At 38.3% G+C, this 21,038-nt stretch overlaps 1 protein-coding gene across 4 annotated transcripts; it reads right to left on the bottom strand.

Annotated features, from left to right (window-relative positions):
• Positions 1-3,610: 3,610 nt before the first annotated feature.
• Positions 3,611-20,461, bottom strand: LOC126825629 (ammonium transporter 3). 4 transcript variants are annotated; one of them, XM_050555350.2, is made up of 13 exons: positions 20,385-20,461; positions 18,469-18,573; positions 14,129-14,218; positions 13,643-13,869; positions 12,780-12,862; positions 11,230-11,373; positions 10,487-10,687; positions 9,401-9,463; positions 8,364-8,502; positions 7,479-7,570; positions 5,418-5,544; positions 5,135-5,203; positions 3,611-3,980 (listed from the first exon to the last, which is right to left on the bottom strand). In XM_050555350.2, exons 7-13 carry the CDS (start codon positions 10,631-10,633, stop codon positions 3,637-3,639), a joined length of 981 nt encoding a protein of 326 aa, XP_050411307.1. In that variant the 5' UTR covers positions 10,634-10,687; positions 11,230-11,373; positions 12,780-12,862; positions 13,643-13,869; positions 14,129-14,218; positions 18,469-18,573; positions 20,385-20,461; the 3' UTR covers positions 3,611-3,636. The 4 variants fall into 4 exon arrangements, with proteins under 4 accessions (XP_050411307.1, XP_050411308.1, XP_050411305.1 ...); XM_050555351.2 differs by having other exon boundaries at positions 11,230-11,363; positions 13,639-13,869; XM_050555348.2 differs by having other exon boundaries at positions 13,639-13,869.
• Positions 20,462-21,038: the final 577 nt, after the last annotated feature.

Consider the following 21,038-nt stretch of genomic DNA (forward strand, 5'->3'; position numbering starts at 1 on the left):
TAAAACGCTGATCGAGATATAACTTTGAAAAACAAACTCACCCCAACAAATACATGTGCTAGTTATATTTGTTTTAATACAATTTCTTTCTTTGAAGACCACTCAGACCAATCTGATTTTGTTATAAAAATGTGTTATTTTAATAAAATTGATATTGTTGTTTTAATCAGTTTTTTATTGTTGTTTTAATCAAATTGTTGTGGTATTTATTTGCGATCTTCGAAACTTGAGCCGATTGGTATTATTTCTCGACCCGTGTATTAAACCAAACAAAAATTATTTTGGGATGAGTGTTTATTGAAAGTTGGGATGAGTTGTCTTTTATCTTGGGGTGAGTTGTCTTTTATCTTGGAATGAGTTGTCTTCTAACTTGGGATGAGTTGTCAGGTATCCGAAATAACTACCCTATCAATACTTTCGTGAGAATGTATCTTTAACAAACAAGGAAAGTTTTTATCTTCATTTTATAATATTTTTATTATTTTTTTTCGGAAAAATGCAAGCTGTTTATATATTATTTATAAGACTTTAAAACTTTGCGCACTTGCAGGCCTGACAAAGTATCGGGTGCTAATGAACTAATATTTTTATCCCAGATTGTTGCGAAGAGAGAGAGAGACATCCACTCGACCCAAACCAGGATAATTCGGGACTATCATGTGACTAAATTTTATTTCAGTAATTCGCTTGCGCGTAGGGGTCTTCTGCTGCGGGATGAAACCGGGGGGCCAGAAGAAAACAACAAGCATCAGATTATGTGCGTGTCAATATCAGTGTTATGAATATTTGATTTATAGATACTTGAATACGTACGTAAAAATGGTTATGCACATGTACCAATTCCATCTAATCCATTCAAGATTATTCCAGATATATTCACTCAAGTAGCCAGTGCTGCCCTACCCAAGAAATGTAGTTGGTTGAATTAACTGCTCCCAATATTCCTGAAGCAATGGCCCGAGATATCCCCCTCTGGCCATTGCTGGATTTACTTTTGATACTTGAGCTTTTGAGGGAATGTGTCTATTCTTCCCGTTCAATCAAAGCTCTCCTAAGTATAACAATATGACAGCCCCTGTTTAATCTGGGGTCTTCCCTAAAACGGTGAAAGTATTGTTCGTCACCAAACAGTATTGTTTACATTATAGCTGTTTTGATAGCCTCGTTTTTCACGCCATTAGTTTTTCTGCAATATTCTGCTATGCACTGGTTAATTGGGTATTATACATTTCGTGGGTCATGATGTAACGTTATGTAAACATATTTGGAGCTCTGTTTAAACCCGAATGATATTGACCAGTCATAATTTGGAACATAAATTTGCTTTCATTTTGAATGGGATTGAGTGGGATTAGGTCTAATGAAACGGAACACTGCGAGGAGTATGGCTGTTCCCACGCGGGTATTGCAACAACGAAACATACTTCTACAGCAGCCAAGTCGTCTGAACAATCCAGGATGTCACAGTGGCTCAGTGAGTAAGACGTTGGCTCTGTTGGCAAAGAACGTCATCGTGATTTTCCGACGAGGTTCCCCCCTTGTCAGTGGTGTGGAATGGGGGGCCTGGGAAGGTACAATATTTAGTCGTCCGTGACGCCATGACATAACTCAGAGACATTCGTACTGATTGCACTGAGATGAAAGCAGGGGTCATCATTTTATTTGTCTTGGAATATGCAAAACAATATACGTTTAATTTAATTTTTTTTTTAAACGACAACTTGCCATTATTTTGATTAATTCATTTTTAATTGCTATTCTGAAAGAAAACAGAAAATAAATTAGGCACAAGAGACATAATTTTAAAGTCTTTAAACACCTAAAGAAATGGCTGGTAAAATAATAATTGTGAAAAATAAATATACATAAAAATACATTGAAAAGTCGAATCACGATTCTAACGACTTCCTTATTATTAAGAAAGTTAACAAACCGGTTTTTAAGTAGCAATTTTAGAAAAAACCGCGTTAATGAAGACGGACTTGCGCCATGCTATATGCTAAGAGGACAGTGGTGTCTGGACAGCGGTGTTTCCGTTCAGGGTTAACGAAGATGGGTCTACGTCATGCTATATGCTATGAGGAAAGTTGTGCTTGGACAGCGGTGTTTCCGACCAAGGTTAAAGAACACGTGCCTACGCCAGGCAGTATGGTGTTGGAGGAATTTTTCCTGGACAGCGGTGTTTCCGTTCAGGCTTAAAGGAGGAGGCCATAAGACAAGTAGTATGGTGTAGTATGTCCTACTGCTGACGGCAAAATATACAGCCCAGGGGAATGTTGCACGCCAAAATATACAGCCCGGTGGATTGCATGACTTCGAAAAGGAATTGGGGTATAATGTTCTGTTGTTGCAGCCAAAATATACAGCCAGGGGAAATGTATAATGTCCTGTTGTTGCAGCCAAAATATACAGCCCGGGAAAATGTATAATGTCCTGTTGTTGCAGCCAAAATATACAGCCCAGGGAAATGTATAATGTCCTGTTGTTGCAGCCAAAATATACAGCCCAGGGAAATGTATAATGTCCTGTTGTTGCAGCCAAAATATACAACCAGAGATCAATATAACCCGACGACGCCCTTTGCACAAAGTCATCCCTCTTAATCCAAAACAAGAAATATTATCTCCTAATTGCCATCGCCCGTCAAATTTAATTAAACCGAGCATGCGCCGTGTGGTTTTGCTGAGGGACATTTTATCCGGACAGGGTTAGTCAAAGGTAAAGATATAAACAGGGCTAGCACTAATCTCTACCCTAACCCACAATCTATCCAACAATCAGGTGCCCTAACCTTATTTACATCTCAGCGACCTTTACAAAAATTAAGCTGGACTTAAACAGGTTTAGCCTCCGGACGGGCGTGCAACAACCTACTACTATTATTTCGAATTCTAACTACTGTCCGACCTTTAACCTACTTACAACTAACTGTACCGAATCCCGATCCCATCCCGAAAAAGAAAACAGTCTGCGAAATTCCAAGGAACTTTGCTAACCAACAACAGGATCGACCCGTGAGCTCTGAAAATTCCCGGGGGCTCCAAAAAGTCCCGGGATCGATCCCGGTGTTGGGGGAGAAGCACACCGGGGTTTGTTTAGCATGGTTTCTCTCGGTCATTGGTGCAGGACCGTGCGGAGGGGTGCGGAGCGGAGCTGGGAGGGGCGCGGGGCGGGGGTGGAGGGGTGGCTGACAAGAAACAACGTATAGTCGATTCAACACATTTCATTTAGAAATAGGAAATGTGCATAGTCAAATTGAAAACCATCTCTTTTATCAACTGGCGAAGATCTTCAAAGTGCTAAAGCCGTTTTAATCATAACAGAAATGAAATGGGGTTTAACGTCCTACTGTTCTGCTCCTATACTGGACTAATGAAGACGGGCATACGCCATACAGTGTGCTATGAGGGAAATTTTTGCACGGGCAGCGGCACTATCGCCTACTCTTATATCGAATTCCAACTGCCAAGGGATCTTTTACGTGCATTCCAATGTATACACGGGACCTCGGTTTTTCGTCTCATCTGAAGGACTAGACAGCTCTCCTTGTCCTGCATCACTGACAAGGATGGAACCATAATCATAACAGATAAACTATGGGTATGGATATCACTATTTAATATTTTATCCCAGTTACTAAGCATGACGTAAATCGGGACACGATCCCCATACTACTGGTTGTTGTCCATGATATCGCCTTCCGGTATCCGAATCTCGCCACCAATAAGGGCGCAGTTCATGGTAAGGAGGTGGTCCACTAACAAGTGTGTTCTTTTCGTAAAACGGGTTGGTCTGCCAATCAGACGGAAACGATTTTCTGAAAGATCGCGTTGATTGTTGCCATGACGGTTGACGGTACGATCGTCGGAAGGAAGTTGGTTCTGATTTCTCGAACGGTACATTCCATTGTATAGATGGACGTCGTCTGCCACTAGTTCTAACACTTTCTCGTCTTTTAAAAGAACCCAAACTATTCAAATCTGAAAGAACAAAGGTATTACAAATACGTTCGGAAACGAGTACACGCGTCTATATCGGGGTTTCCAAAGGGAAATCAGTATCGACAATACCGCGGAAGTGCAATTTAATTCAAGTATACATTCTATGCGATAATGATACAAAGCTTTACTAGAATTAGTCTCGGTCACCCAGAAGCTCCTAGTGTTCAACGAACGAATGGGGTAGTTCTGTTGTCAACATTTGACAAAAAGTTCCATTGCCCATGCGTAACCGGGAGATGGATTTGTATGCGGTTGATTACCCAGTAAATTTCGCCAAGTCAAGTAAGAGTTCCGCCAATTCCCGAATTGAATCCCATAATTCATGCATTATTATAAAGAAACATGAATGGTGACGACGAATTAGGATTAATTTTAAAAAACCCATAGATATGGTACACGAAGAGAAAAATTTTAAAATAACAAAAAAATTGTATATTCAACTGGCAACGCAAATGGATTTTCTGAAATGGCACTTCCCGAATTGAATCCCATAATTCATGCATTATTATAAAGAAACATGAATGGTGACGACGAATTAGGATTAATTAAAAAAAAAAAACATAGATATGGTCCACGAAGAGAAAAATTTTAAAATAACAAAAAAATTGTATATTCAACTGGCAACGCAAATGGATTTTCTGAAATGGCAATTCTTAAATTAATTTCATGGGCGTTTTTTAGCGCTAGTTTCCTCCCTTAGATTTTGTTTATGATAATGTAAAGCCCGGATAAACTAGTCAATGACCTATTATTCTCGACCCTGGATGATAGAGACTAAATTAGAATGAGAGAGAGAGAGAGAGAGAGAGAGAGAGAGATGGGGTTTAACGTCCACTCGACACAGACTATGTCATTTCGGGACTAACATATGGTGGTTTAATTTTATTTCAATAATTCGCCTGCGCGTAGGAGTCTTAGCAGTGAAGAGGAAACCGGAGGACCCGGAGAAAATACACGTGGTTGGACAGGCAAACTTTCTCCTTGTCACGTACAACCGGGGATTGGAAACCACGCCAGTTGACTCAAAGACACGCCTTGTGATACAGCGCGCACGTGCTAACCATTCGACCATCCAACCCCCGACTATATTAGACTGTAATGGGAACATGTAAATAATGTATGTGGGAACTCACCATTATCTGTATCAGTGAGTGGAGATGTAAATATATTATAGGCTATTTCCTTGTGATACGTGTCTAAACCTACAAAAATAAAACCCAAATATTATGTATCTGATCATGTGACGGGTAGAGATTTGCTCTTTTGTCGAATTCCAGCTGTCGAGGGTTCGTTTACGGGCATGCTAAACGTTACATGGGTAACTGCTCTATCCGAGCTCGAAAAAGCCCAAAGGTTCTCATTTGCCCTCACCGGGGGTTCGAATTTAGTACTAAGACGAAGGATAAGTATACTAACCTTTAGTTTCTCTGTCAAACGATACCCGGAATACTCCTAAAGCCTGCATGAAGCCGAACAATAAGGCGAATGGTACCCCAGCCCATACTACTATACTGCACCCACCAGCCACATTCCATGCAATTGTCTGAAAATATATATTTACATTTCTTTATCACCCAATAAGACATACTACAGTAGATATCGCTTGTGTGATATAGCATTCATATTCTGCTGAGCATAGGAGATATCGCTTTACATGAATTTGAAACCCATACCAAAGAATTATATTTATTTATTTGTGCGTGATGAATAAAATCTTCGGCTCGCCATTTTTGATATAAAAAAAATCAACACTCGTCGATCAACAAAAAAAAAAAAAGAAAAAAAAAAAAAAACAAACCCGCAAAAAATAATTATCGACTTGTGCTGATATTTTTTGATATAAAAAACGAGTCGTAGGTGAATCTCTATTTAATACATAGATTTGGGTCAACACGTTATACTTCGACCATAGACCTGCATTCCAAAGGTTACAGTGCAATGCGTCGGGCTGAATTTTGTCCGATCTGCCAAGGGTCGTTCGGATGGGATGAAAACCCAAAGACCCGTGTACATATTGGCGCGCACGTAAAAGATCCATTGGCAATTGGAATTCGATATAAAAGTAAGCCATAGCGCCGCTGTCCGGGCAAAATTTCCCTCATAGCACACTGTAGGCGTATGTCCGTCTTCAGTAGGCCAGTCGGACAGAGGACTTCGGGGGTTTCTTTGTATTGAAATGAAAAGGGGTTTAACTCCCTACTGTTCTGCTCCGACTGGGATAATGAAGGCGGGCATACGCCATACAGTGTGCTATGAGGAAAATTGTGCCTACAGGCTACTCTTATATCAAATTCCAACTGTAAAGAGATCTTTTACGTGCACGTCAATGTGTACACGGGACCTCGGTTTTTCGTCCATCCGAACGACTTGACAGCTGTCCTTGTCCGGCCCTCCGTCCTGTACCACTGACAAGAGGAAACCAGGCTGGAAAATTCCGATAAACGTTCTCGCCCAACACCGAGAACGAACCCTCGACCTCCAGACTAGCGAACCAACGTCTTACTCTTTGTATTCGAACGACTAGTCACACTGTCCTTGTCAGCCGGACAAGCACGAACCGGGCTTGATAAATCCTAAAGTTTATCTCGGCCCGCGCCGGGATGTGAACCCGGGATATTCTATTCTAGACAACAGTGGCCCGGAATATTTCATATAAGCATGGCCAGTAAGTGAATTATGCCAGATTGAACAGTTCAATGGCAAAAGAAGACTTCCGTGATTTGGGTATAATTCAGTCAATTTGATACCAAATAAAATCTACTGAAATGTAGTTTAACCTCCTTATTGTCTGTACTAAATCTGACTGATGAAGTCGCGATGGGATCTTTAATGTGTTGCTAATGGTAATGCACTGGTCCTCGGTTACTCACCCGATCTGAAAGACAAGACACGGTTCCGTGCTAGACCCTTAACCCCACTGCACCGGTCCTGCACTACTGACAAAGGGAAGCGACGCTGGATACTCCCGAGGAATGTTCTCGGTCAAAACCGGGTTCAAAGTCTTGACCTCCTGTATTGTGTGTCAGCGCTATGCTCGCCCAGCGATATCCCTTGTATACTAGCTTGTTGGCTATTACCGGGTGTCGATTAAATAACAACAAATAATATATTACTCCAATAGTGTCAGACGTTATTAATAAATTGTTTTAAACTCACCTCTAGGATATGATCTCCTGTAGTAACAAATTGTCTTAAACTCATCTATAGGGTATGATGTACTGTAGTAAACAAATTGTCTTAAACTCACCTCTAAGGTATGATAAACTGTAGTAACAAATTGTATCCTGCAGTAACAAACTGTTTTGATCTCAACTCTAGGGTATGATGTCCTGTAGTAACAAATTGTCTTAAAACTCACATGCAGTAAATAATTGTTTAAAACTCGCCTCTAGGATATGATATCCTGTAGTAAAAAAACTGTCTTAAACTCACCTGTAGAATATGATATCCTGTAGTAATAAATTGTTTTAAACTCACCTCTAGGGTATAAGATCCTGGGTTATATATAAAACCGGAAGTGCCAAATACCGGTGCACAGATGAGACCCCATAAACCACAACCAAGGTGAACTGTAATTACAATTAATTTTCACAATAATGACGGATTATCACACACATATTATTTAAATTGGAACAGTTTTCTAGCGGGTTAACGGCCCACTTTTCTGCACCAACCGGGATAATATAGACGGGTATACACCACCGGCCTAAAGCGGGCATACTCTTCGTCGCATTCCTTACAGGTGCGTGAATGTCAACGCCAATGTGTACATGGGAGTTCGGTTTTGTCGCCCCCATCCGATCGACTATGAGCTGTTCCTTGTCAGGTTCATCTTGCTACAGTACTAACAAGGGAAACACACTGAAACATGCAATGACCCTTTTCTCGACCAAAAAACTGGATGGAACCCGCTGGACCTTGTGGTTTGTGAGTTTAAGCCCAACTCAATGAGCCACTGCCGTTCTCTCGAAACCGAATGAATGGAATGGAATGGGGTTTAACGTTCTACTGTTCTGCTCCGAACTGGGCTAATGAAGATGGGCATACGCCATACAGTGTGCTATGAGGGAAATTTTGCACCGCCAGAGGCACTACGGCCTACTCTTATATCGAATTCCAACTATAAAGGGATTTTTTACGTGCACGCCAATGTGTACACGGGGCCTCGGTTTTTCGTCCAATCCGAACTACTAGACAGCTGTCCTTGTCAGGCCCTCCGTCGTGCATCACTGACAAGGGGGAACCACGCCGGAAATTCTAGATGAACTTTTTCGGTCAATGCAGGGATCGAACACCCGACCTCCCGACTAGCTCTCGAAACCACGAAGCAGCTTGAATCGATGATATAGCTGCGTAACTTACCAGCAGCGACATCTAGTGGATCATCTGCCTGACAGGATCTGATCAACAGACTCCACGTTATATAAACAAATCCACTGACGAGACCATTAACACAAGCAGTCCAACTATAATAGTCATTACAACCACCTGCTGATGATGCCTGGAAAACAAAACGCGCATGCTTAACAGTTTATCTACTTCCAGGTCATATGTGTGGTCACATGCCACGACTGATTTCCCTGTTGACTTTATTAATGTTTTAAAATTCTCTTCTCTTTCACCGGTTATAACCTCTAAACTTCGAATTAGCATATAAGTAATGACCCGTCGCACAGTTTTACTTAAGTAACCTCTTAACTCCGCCCCCCCACCCGACACCCCCGTTTCACAATCATGAATAGTCATCAAAACCAGATCGGAAATTTAAATACCAATACAATACTTATCTTTGATTTTAACCCACAAATCATCATGCTAAATTGAGGGAAGGCGAAGAAGGGCTGTGAGTAAGAAATTGCATGCTCACTTAGACAAACGAGAAGATTTATAAATGAAATGAAATGGGGTTTAACGTTCTTTTGTTCTGTTCCGACTGGGCTAATGAAGACGGAGGAGAAAGAATAAGCGGTGGGCGTTCGGCTCGTAAACATATGCATGGGAACTAGAGAATCGGATAAGGAGCCGAATCAAACAGCTATTATCAACTCACGCTAGCAGTTTATTACTGGGTCGTGGAACACGCGAATTCCACAAGAGTCAACCGGAAATAAACCATTCCCGACGTCAAAAAGTATGGCGTATATATTAACACGACGGCAATCTATCACTTATATCGTTGTTGCCACGTGGTAATATATAACCGATGATCTAAATACCCAATAAATTGCCTAATTTGAAGTTCATATTTTTTTCTGGTCGAAGTTCTCCAATCCCCGTAGCTACATCGAAGTCAAATTACCACCGTCCGACTTCATTCAAAGTAGGTTATCCAGTTTATCTGGGGGTAAGTTCATTGGTTCAAGTATATGAGATGGCCGGTTTATAGGACGTGTACTCACCACACCAGCTATAGCTGAGTTAATTCCTGTTAGTAACTGCCACCAGTCATGTCTACCTTTCATCTTAAACATAACAAACATAACAGAGTACGAATTATTTAGTTTAACAGCTAACAAATGTAACAGGGTACGAATTATTTAAATATAGCTGGTTACGAATTATTCTAACATTGACAGCTAAAAAAAAATAACGGTGTACTAAATTTTGAAACATAACAAATACAGCTTGGTACGAAGTATTTAAACATAACAAATACAGCTTGGTACGAATTATTTAAACATAACAAATACAGCAGGGTACGAATTGTTTAAACATAACAAATATAGAATGGTACGAATTATTTCAAGATAGCAAGGTACGAATTATTTCAAAATAGCAAGGTACGAATTATTTAAACATAGCAGGTAGGGCAACGAATTATTTAATCATAACTGGCCAGGGTAAAGTAACATACGCCGATCAGCAGCTTAGGTGTTTGTGCTGTACACGATTCATCTCGGCACAAAATAGTGGATATTGGTCAAGAAACAACTAAAATCTATAGAATGGGTAGAATATGGTGATAGGCCTCCGCAACAATCTTAAGTCCGGCAAAGAAAACTGAAACAAACAAATCAACTTAACAACAGTACTAACACTTCTGAAAATTTGATGAAAACCTGTTAAGAACTGAATACTGTAGAGTGAATACAATTTTTGTAATATATGTTTCTATCAACAATAGTGTCCGTCAGGGGCAATAACTCTGGGATTACTTTTGCGAAAACATTCAAAATCGACCAAGACCAACTTGGCGTACCTCAATACTAGTAATTCTTGGAAGTTTGACGAGAAGTCGGTCAATCTATAATCCCATCAATCAGGGTAAGTAACTCTGGAACCACTTTTGTGATAACGGTCAAATTCTATTATTGTTATCAGTGGGCAGAGATGGCTGTGTTAATCAACGGGCTGAGCCAACAAAATTCAGCAATATTTACATTTTTTCTGTTTTTCTGTTTACAAGGATAGGATAGGATAGGATGAGTAAGTAAATAAAACTGGAAAAAAAGTAGACAATTCTATTAATAATACTGCTAACTTACAGCACAGCAGGCAATACCACAATAATCAACGAGCGCTGCCACCAGACAGGCGGTGAGTGAAGAGAAACTACAGGATATTAAAGTATTTATAATGATGGACAGTCCTTTATCAACTGTTTTAGATCCTTGATACTGAAACACGGCCATAAGTCGTAGTGATAGAAACCCAATCAAAATTAAAATACCACCCAAAAATAAAAACTGAAAAATACAAATTACAAAACAATGTCAGGTATGTAAAGGGGGGGGGGGGCCAAATTAGGTCATTTCCGGACTAACATATGGTTCAATTTTATTTCAAAGGGGTCTACTGCTGTGGGAGAAAACCCACGAGGCTGGACAGGCCACCCTACTCCTTGTCACGTAGAAGCGGGGAAAAGAAACCACATCACTTAACTGAATGACAGAACTTGTGATGTAACACACAGGCGTTAAACCATTTTAAGGGCGGAGGCTTTATTAAAAGACTATATAATGACCCCATAATATATAATAAAAATAAAAAAAAGAAACCGTAACTTTGTTTTCATATTTCAAAATGAAACATAGCTTACATGTAGACTAAAATTAAAATAGATTTTTCTTACATTTTCTGATAACAAAATTCTTGATAATGTCATTCAACTTGAGATAAAAAGGATTAAAATATTCAGAACTGGAAAAAAAACCTATTTGGTTGATTCCAGAAGGCGTAGATGGTCACCTCGGGTCAATATTCAAAAACGTCTTGTAATCAATCTTACCGGTTTCGAGTGACCATGAAATGTTTTCGGTGATCTGGAAAATTGGTCTCCTTTAAACCGACTAGTTCTAGGTTGTAATATCGCACACCCCAGTATACCGATTATGCCAGCATAAACATGTATTACACCACTACCTGCAAAATCCTTACAGAATAATACATTATTAGCATTATGTAAAGTACAGAGAGAGAGAGAGAGAGAGGAGAGAGGAGAGAGAGAGAGAGAGAGAGAGAAATGGGGTTTAACGTCCACTCGACACAACAAGGTCATTTCGGGACTAACATATGGTTTAATTTTATTTCAATAATTCGCTTGCGCATAGGGGTCTTTAGCAGTGGGAGGAAACCGGAGGACCCGGAGAAAACCCACGAGGTTGGACAGGCGACCCTACTCCTTGTCACGTACAACCGGGAATTCGAAACCACGCCAGTAGACTCAATGACAGACTTTATGATACAGCGCGCGCACGCTAACCATTCAGCCATCCAACCCCCCATGTAAAGTACAGAATAGCAAGTAATAACAATGCTTTCGGCATAGAATAATAAATTCCCAAAATTATGTATAATACGTAATAACAAATTATAAACACATTCTATGAATTAAAAAATAACAAATATTACATATATTATGTATACTACATAATAACTACATATAAACAGTATATATACTACATGATTACATTATGAATAAAAAAATAAATGAATTAAAGAATAACAAATTATAATATAGTGTGAATAAAATAATCAATTAACAATTAATGTATAACAATTAAAAAATAACAAAATATAACATTGTGTGAACTAAAGAATACAAAAATTATAACATTAAGTGAATAAAATAATAAATTATGATTTAAAGAATAACAAATTATAACATTATGTGAACTAAAGAATAAAAAATTATAACATTAAGTGAATAAAATAATAAATTATGATTTAAAGAATAGCAAGTTATAACATTATGTGAATTAAAGAATAAATCATAAAAAAATATGTGATCAAAATAATTGTAAACATTATGTGAACAGAATAATAAATTATTAATTAATGAATAGAGAGAGAGGGAGTGAGAGAGAGAAATGGGGTTTAACGCCCACTCGACACAAACTAGGTCATTTCGGGGCTAACATATGGTTTAATTTTATTTCAATAATTGGCTTGCGCATAGGGGTCTTTAGCAGTGGGGGGAAACCGGAGGACCCGGAGAAAACCCACGAGGTTAGACAGGCGACCCTACTCCTTGTCACGTACAACCGGGGATTCGAAACCACGCCAGTCGACTCAATGACAGACTTTATGATACAGCGCGCGCACGCTAACCATTCAGCCACCCAACCCCCCGAATTAATGAATAACAAATGATAAACATTATGTGAATTTAAAAATAACAAATAATAACCAATATGTGAATAAATCATAAATATTTGAGATACCATGCTAACAGAATAGTATGGTTCTTTTCATTTCAATAGTTTTATGTGCCTTCAAAGTGGATAATCTGATTAAATTTAGCGAACGTGAGAAATTAAATTAAACAAAATAATTTACCTTATAAACAACTCCTTTCAGGTGATTTAACAACCAACCTTCAGGGTGCCAGCACCAGTGTATTACTACAGGTTGGCAAAATGCTGAAAACATTCAAATAGTTCTTCATTTGTACATGTAAAATTATTATGCTACTAGTAGGATACCCGGTTTCTCCCGGGGCCCAATTTAGTCCTGGGCCCCATGTCGCCAAGGGCCCAAATTCGCCCCCGGTGCCCAAATTCGCCAGGGGTCATTCACGGCGTCATGCTGGTGAATTTGATACCACATATATACAGCATAAAGAAATCATGACTTATTTTAATTTTATCTGTCTGGTGTCCTTTTACGTGTACACCAAGTGCACATATAGTTCTTCGGGTTTTCGTCCCATCCGAACGACTAGAAATTGATCCCTGTCACCCCAATTTGATCGTGAGTATTAAATAGTCTTGAAATACTGGCCATGATAGAGATTTTTTGACTCATCTCCAGGCCATGATAGAGATCAACAATTCAACGAAATTATTGGGATAGACTGGTCTTTACCACCTCTAGTTGACCGAGGGTATTAAATAGTCTTAAAATACTGGCCACGATAAAATTTCTTTTAAAAAACAACAATGATTTATTTCATTTGAAAATGATTTGGTGAACACGCTAGGCCTATGTTGACTCCTCTCTAGGCCACGATAGAGATCCACAATTCAATGAAATAGTTGGGATACTTCATGATGTTTGTAGATGGATTTATCCTAAAACATGGATTATTAATTCTTTTGCATTTACTTCATTTTAAATTATTTGCTTACATCGTTTTTAATTTTAACATTGACCGCTCTAGATTTAGGATTCTAGAAGATGTATTAACTGCACTTACCTACCGAGAAAAATGTAAAAATAAAGAATGACTTGAAAGTCGCTCGCTCCACTAAAGATGTCGCTATGATATTGGTCGTTGTCGTGCAAACTGCAAGGCCAAATAACCAAGTAGAGTAATTTCCCTTGTCTACATCTAACCCAACCCAGTAACTATGGTAACCAAGAAAATCCATACCAGTGGAATAGGCAAAGGCGTGTCCCAAAGCCCAATATACGATACATACTTCAACTGAAAGAGACGTACACATAATATATTTGGAGGCAGACCACAAACTGTTCTCGAATTTAATGTTCAGGGCTTCAATAATGTACTGCTTGTCTTTATCGGACCACCAACCAAAATAAAATAAAATAAAGTAAAAACATAAAAAGATAATAAAATAAAATAAAATAATAATAAAAAAAAAAAAATAAAAAAAATAAAATAAAAAAATAAATAAAATAAAATAATTAAATTAAGTTAAATTAAGATTATCAGTTTGGCTTACAGAAAATAGTGTAGGTTCTTGCTAAAATAGTATATATGTTTCTACTTCTACTGATACCACATTCAAATAAAGCTAACCCAGCTTGCATCACTGTAATAGATAAGAGAATAAACTAGATAACAATATATATAGCTCATCACTAACAGATAGCACATAATATAGCTAATTCCGGTTACATCACTAACAGACGCCACAGAATATAGCTAATCTAGATTCAATCATTAACAGATAGCATAGAATATAGCTAATGTAGATTACATCACTGACATATAGCACAGAGCATAGAATATAGCTAATGTAGATTACATCACTGACATATAGCACAGAATATAGTTAATCTAGATTACATCACGAACATATACCGGGTGATCCAGCTGCTAAAGATCCCTACGCGCAAGCGAATTGTTGAAATAAAATTGAACCATATGTTAGTTCCCAAATTGATTCAGTTTTTTTCGAGTAGACGTGGAAATTCAAAAGAGGGTTAATCATCTCCTATCCCAATTATCCAAAACAAGTCTTAAAAAAATCTATTAAAGACTGCAGTCTCTATTACATGCCTAGTGCTTTTAGAAAAGGGGGCTGGGGGATCCGGAACGGACCGCAATGCTTTACACCGAATCGGAAGAAAGCCCGTTGAAAATTGTAATGGAACGTTGAATAAAACGTGGAACCTTTAAATAATGGATTGAATTGCGCTGACACACTGCGATAAGAAGATTATACATATCAATTACAATATAGAGTTTAATATCTTTATCAATTAATGATTGCGAAATAGGTCACAAGACTCCTGATTAAAGCGATAATTTCATATTTTCTAAGAAAGTCAAAACATAATTATTTCTATGTCTTTTGCTCAATAGGTTACCAACTCACTATTATACGACCATGGGCATTATTTCCCACCCTTAAAAATCATTGTCACAGGAAATAATAACACAATTACCTCCCTTGTTTTCCTATTGCCTCCATGCATTAGCTACCTTCAAACGTTGGAATTTGAAGTTGAAAATGATATTTTTGCCAATTTCTCAGCTGGCAATAGTGACTTATAGGATTAATAGGATTATTCTTTAACAAGGTAGGACGGTTTATGGTTACCATCTATTTTAAAGGCTTTATTTTAATAAATTTTAAAAATATAACTTAAAAATATTAAATTGCAGCTTTAAAGAGGAGTTATCTTTTATATTTTGTAGTCTCTATCATTCAGACAAATTTTCTACGAATATTAGTCTGATTGGGATGTCAACATTTAACAATATCCAGTCCTTTACATTATTAAGGGAGGTAACTAGTCCTAAAACAAGAAAATCTTTTTGCATTGCCAGTTCAATATCCAACACTATTAATTTCTTTTATTAAAAAATTTCATTCTTCATGGACCATATGTATGTTTCTTAATTAATCATAATTCGTTGTAAAGTTTCATGTTTGATGCTTGTTTATATAATAATACATGAATTATGAAATTTATTTCCTGAAGGGGCCCAACTCTTACTTGACTTGGCGAAATTTAGTGGATAATCAACCACATAAAAAAACCCAAAAACAAACACCGGGTTACGCAGGGGCAATAGAACTTTTTATCAATTGTTGATAACAGGGGGGGGGGGGGGGATGGGGTTTAACGTCCACTTGACACAAACTAGGTCATATCGGGGCTAACATGGTTCAATTTTGTTTCAATAATTCGCTTAAGGGTAGGGGTCTTTAGCAGTGGGAGGAAGCCGGGGGACACCACGAAGAAAACCCACGCGGTTGGACAGGCGACCATACTCCATGTCACGTACAACCGAGGAATCGAATTCAAAACCACATCAGTTGACTCAATGACATACGACAGACCTCTCCCTGAATTAAATGTAACATAATCAATTTGGGTACATTTTAGCGTTGATTAGTCCGTGAAAATATGATAATTCAAATGACGCACAGAGACTTTAAATTAACATGTTATCGGAGTGTTTATCACAGTGAAATAGACAGTAGTAATTAGGGAGTACACAGTGTATACACTATCCATAGGATATTTACAACAAAATAGATGATTGCGAACGGCTCGATAATGAATAGGGAAGCTACGCAGTAATTATATTCCACAGAACTTTGACCTGTGTATTCCATGTCCAATTACCATTGAAATAACATTGAAACAACGAATGGGTTGCTAGAAGTTCGAGGTTTCGAATCTTACAGTTACTCAACTTTTAGGATTTTGTTTTTATAACACTATCCATAGGATATTTTCAACAAAACAGGTGATCGCGAACGGCTGGAGAGAAGCTACGCTGTACTTATATTCTATAGAACTTTGACCAGTGTATTCCAAGTCCAGTTATCATTAATTGCTAGAAGTTCGAGGTTTCGAGCTTTGATTTTTACAGTTACTCAACTTCCAGGTTTTTGTTTTATGTGATTACATTTATGACTCTGTCATTCACAAAACAACAATGACGTACGTTATAAAGAATATCAAATACATGTATACCAGGCTGATGAGATGTCGACGGTGCCTGGTGTCACTCTTGGGGGAGGAGGTGATACTACTGAACAAAAAAGAGAAAAACCGTATTGCTGATGATGTCGTGCCCGCTTTTATATTTGCTGGAATTTGTGCGGGTTCCATTGGTGCCGTTGTCGGTAGATATTATAATTATGGTATATGTTTTTTTGTCCCTTATGTTGACCCTAGTTCTGTTGCTAGAATCATTGCAAGTGTAGATGAAAAGGTCGAAAAGTTTATGGACTCACTGATTTGGGTATTAATGTTCAAGCATACCCAATGGTTATTATGGAGATATTTTGTCAAGGATCGTCACGAGAGAGATGAATTAATAGAAATGAAGAAGAGGCTGCGTGTACTAAACAGTACTCTTGACGAAGACTTTGGGTGTAGAGATAATCTCAAGTCTTTACTTAATACAGGTTTTCAGGACGGTAGACTAGCTCTAAAAAGCGGGTCTAGAATTGAGCTCGTTTCACTCATTCAACCAGCCATGGATACCAGGAATGAGCCAATAAGTGGGGATTTAAAGGTCAATCCAAACGTGTTAAAGGGTCCGCCAGCTGTTTCACCCATATTAAAAGAGCCACCAGCGGTTAAACACATTTTAAAGAGGCCACCAGCGGTTAAACGCATATTAAAGGGGCCACCAGGGGTTAAACACACATCAGTTACTGAGGCCATATCAAAAGACGCGTCAGATATCGAAGGGGCATTAAAGGGTAATTCCGTTGTTCGGAACGTATTAAAGAGACCATCAACTGTTCGAGACGTATTAAGGGGAACATCAGCTGTGGCAGATGTATTAAAGAATGCATCAGCTATTGATGGAGCTTCAGTGTTAAACAAGACATCATCCGCCATTGAAGTATTAACCGAGGCACCGCCGGCGATTAAAGGATTAATAAACGAGGCACCGTCAGCCATTGAAGGGTTATTAAAGGGTACATCAGCAATGGAAGGAGTATTAAAGGGCGCATCAGCAATGGAAAGGGTATTAAAGGGTGCATCAGCAATGGAAGGAGTATTAAAGGGCCCATCAGCAATGGAAGGAGTGTTAAAGGACGCATCAGCAATGGAAGGGATATTAAAGGGAGCAACAACTTCTTCTACCGAATTAGATATAGCAAAGGATCAATCCGCCATGCTTGATAAATTGTTGTCTCCCGTCAACTTGCCAAACGATGTTTACGAAATTGTTAACAAAATCCCAGATGTTAAGAAAAACGAACTACGTGAACTTTCCAAAGAACTAAAAATGTTAATGGATGTATTCAAGAAAAGTGAACAGACATTGGGTATGGCTTTGGCTGTTTTGTGAAGTTTCTATAAGTTGTGTCTGGTTAATCTATCAAAAGCTGCAATTAAAGTGTAATGATAACCGAAATTAAACCACGTGACGATTAGAAACTGAAACAACACATAGTATTATATTTATAAATAAACACGTTTGTCGAAATAACATATAATAACTTACTTAAAGATCACTTGTATAAAATATCATATGATGACCTACTTAAAGGCAACGTGTATAAAACAGTGTATAATGACTTACTGAAAGGTCACGTGTATAAATTAAAAATATTATTTAATGACTTACTGAAAGGTCACCTGTATAAAATAAAAATATTGTATAGTGACTTACTGACAGGTCACGTGTATAAACTAAGGAAATGACCTACTTAAAAGTCACTTGTGTAAAGTGTAATATAATGACCAATAATGGTCACTTGTATAAAACATAATATAATGGCCAATTATGGTCACTTGTATAAAATGGTATATAATGACCTATTTAAAGGTCACGTGTATTAAATATTATATGACTTACTCAAAACAAACAAGAAGCAGATTACAACAACTATATTTCCTATTTCGTGCACCACACTTTCTGGTACACTGGCGATTGTAACTACCATGTACGCCATAGTTACTCCTGAAACAAAAATAATAAAAAACGAAAGTAGTAACTTCCCAAATCATGGCCTCCCGTGAAAATACCATTTAACACATTGTGCTAAAAGTCGGTAATATGTGACCTCTCCCCACCTCTTATCTTATTATTTATTTTTAAAATATATCCACCAAGCCGGAGAGAATTGTGTGTGTGTGGGGGGGGGGGGGGTGAAAACGGGTTAACCAGAAACGTTTAGCTTTGATCATTGTTTTGGGGGTTTTTTTTGGGGGGGGGGGGGCTACCTGCTTTATCTTTAGAGCGACGAGCGGTAAATGCCTGTAGCATTGCTATTGTTGAACACAGTTGGTCATAAGAATTGTAAAACACTGCGACGGGAGCAGTCTGGGGGCCAATTTGACTTGATGGCAGGCTAACCTGGCTGGACGTACCGTTCGACCGCGGTGTCACTCGAGAAAGTTCAGAAGGATTTTCAGGCGTTGTTCGACCTGGTTCGGATGGTACGAAACTCGAAATTTCTTGTGCATATTGTGCATGTTCAGGAACCGTTGACAGTTGGAATTCGAATGTCGTAGGGCCGCTCTTCGGGTAAAATTTCCATCATAACACAATTCATGGCGCATACCCGTCTTCATTAGCCCAGTTGGTGCAAAAAAGTAGGACATTAAACCCCATTTCATTTCATTTAAACCCAGTGAATCGAGTATAACATTTTTGAAAAGCTAAATGTTTGTTCTTAGATCATGTTATGTTAGGGCTCGCCGAGATGAAAAAAAAATCTAGTCAATTATAAAGTTATGGCAATGTCTTAAAGTCTATCGGGATTTTCCGACGTGTTTTCCCCTTGTCAGTGGTGCAGGATGGAGGGCTGTCTAGTCGTTCGGATGGACTGAAAAACCGAGGAACCGTGTACACATTGACATGCACGTAAAAGATCCCTTGTCAGTTGGAAGAGCAGGTCGTAGAGCCACTTTCCGGGCAAGATTTCCCTCATAACACACTGTGTGACGTATGCCCGTCTTCATTAGCCAAGTCGGAGCAGAACAGTAGGACGTTAAACCCCATTTCATTTCGTTTGGACGTTAAATCCAAGCTCATTTCATTTTAGACGTACGTGTATATAGTGACAGCCATAATATGCACATTATTATTATAATGAACTCCGAAAACAAATGACTGCGCTGGTTATAATGGTATGATCAGAATGTGAACAATATAACAATATAATTCGTTCACAGATTTACCTCTATTTAAATTTTATCTATGCATGTATGACCTAAAACTGAAGTTTAGAGTAGCCCTCAGTAAATTTAGATGCTCGTCACATTCGCTCTGCATAGAAACTGACAGATATTTAAATACACCCAGGAAAGAGAGATTATGTAAATATTGTACACTGAAGACGTTAGAAGATGAATACCATTTTTTGTTAATTTGTCCTGCATATAATGCCTTAAAAGAATTGTATTTACCATCTAAGTATTATACTAGTCCAAATATCTATAAATTTGTCTCTTTGTCTTTGATGTCGTCAACTGATCAAAAACTTATTATATCTACAGCTAAATTTATATATTTCGCTTTTGCTCAACGTACATCATTACCTTCCTAAACTTGAAAGTTAATTTTATTGTATATTTTCTTTTTAATTACACGTTTTTTCATTTTGATTGTATTATTGTATAATTTAAGGCTATAAGTTGTTTAACTTAATGCTATATGTAATAAAGTATTATTATTATTATTATTATAAACAACCACGAACATCAACGTATAAACTTTTGAACACTTGATCAAGTGTTATAGATTTAAAAAAGAGAATATATATTTACCTGATTTATTCAAACTTATCGCCAACTACCACCATTTTGTAAACCATGCGCGTAAGAAAGATAACTCTAACCACGTTATGACAATTGGAAAGAAAGTTTGGGCGAGCCGATTTTAAAAATATATATTTGAAAGTAGGTTTTTGTATTAGATTTATAGATTTATATAGCATACGACACCAGTCACTACGCACGCCCGTCGAGGAAAAATTCATGTTGGGGCAGGGGTGGGAGCTGTCAGCGTAGCGAGCCAAAGTGGGACAATATGACGCCATTGACCCCCCCCACCCACACACACACACACACATGTTCTTCGGTTCCGTTGGCCCTGCTACCTACTTGTTGAACTATTAGTGCATTTATCACACTAACATGGGTTCGATCTCGCTGTAGGCAGAATAAATTACCACGGGAATTTTCCAGCCTGTTTTCGCCAGCTTGTCCAGATGTCTGGAACAAAAGTTTTGACTTGCAGCGGTGGATCAAGGTGAGAGAGAGAAATGGGGTTTAACGTCCACTCGACACAAACTAGGTCATTTCGGGACTAACATATGGTTTAATTTTATTTCAATAATTCGCTTGCGCGTAGGGGTCTTTAGCAGTGGGAGGAAACAGGAGGACCCGGAGAAAACCCACGAGGTTGGACAGGCGACCCTA

Source organism: Patella vulgata, chromosome 6, assembly GCF_932274485.2.
Source record: "Patella vulgata chromosome 6, xgPatVulg1.2, whole genome shotgun sequence".
In the NCBI taxonomy this organism is placed as follows: domain Eukaryota; kingdom Metazoa; phylum Mollusca; class Gastropoda; family Patellidae; genus Patella; species Patella vulgata.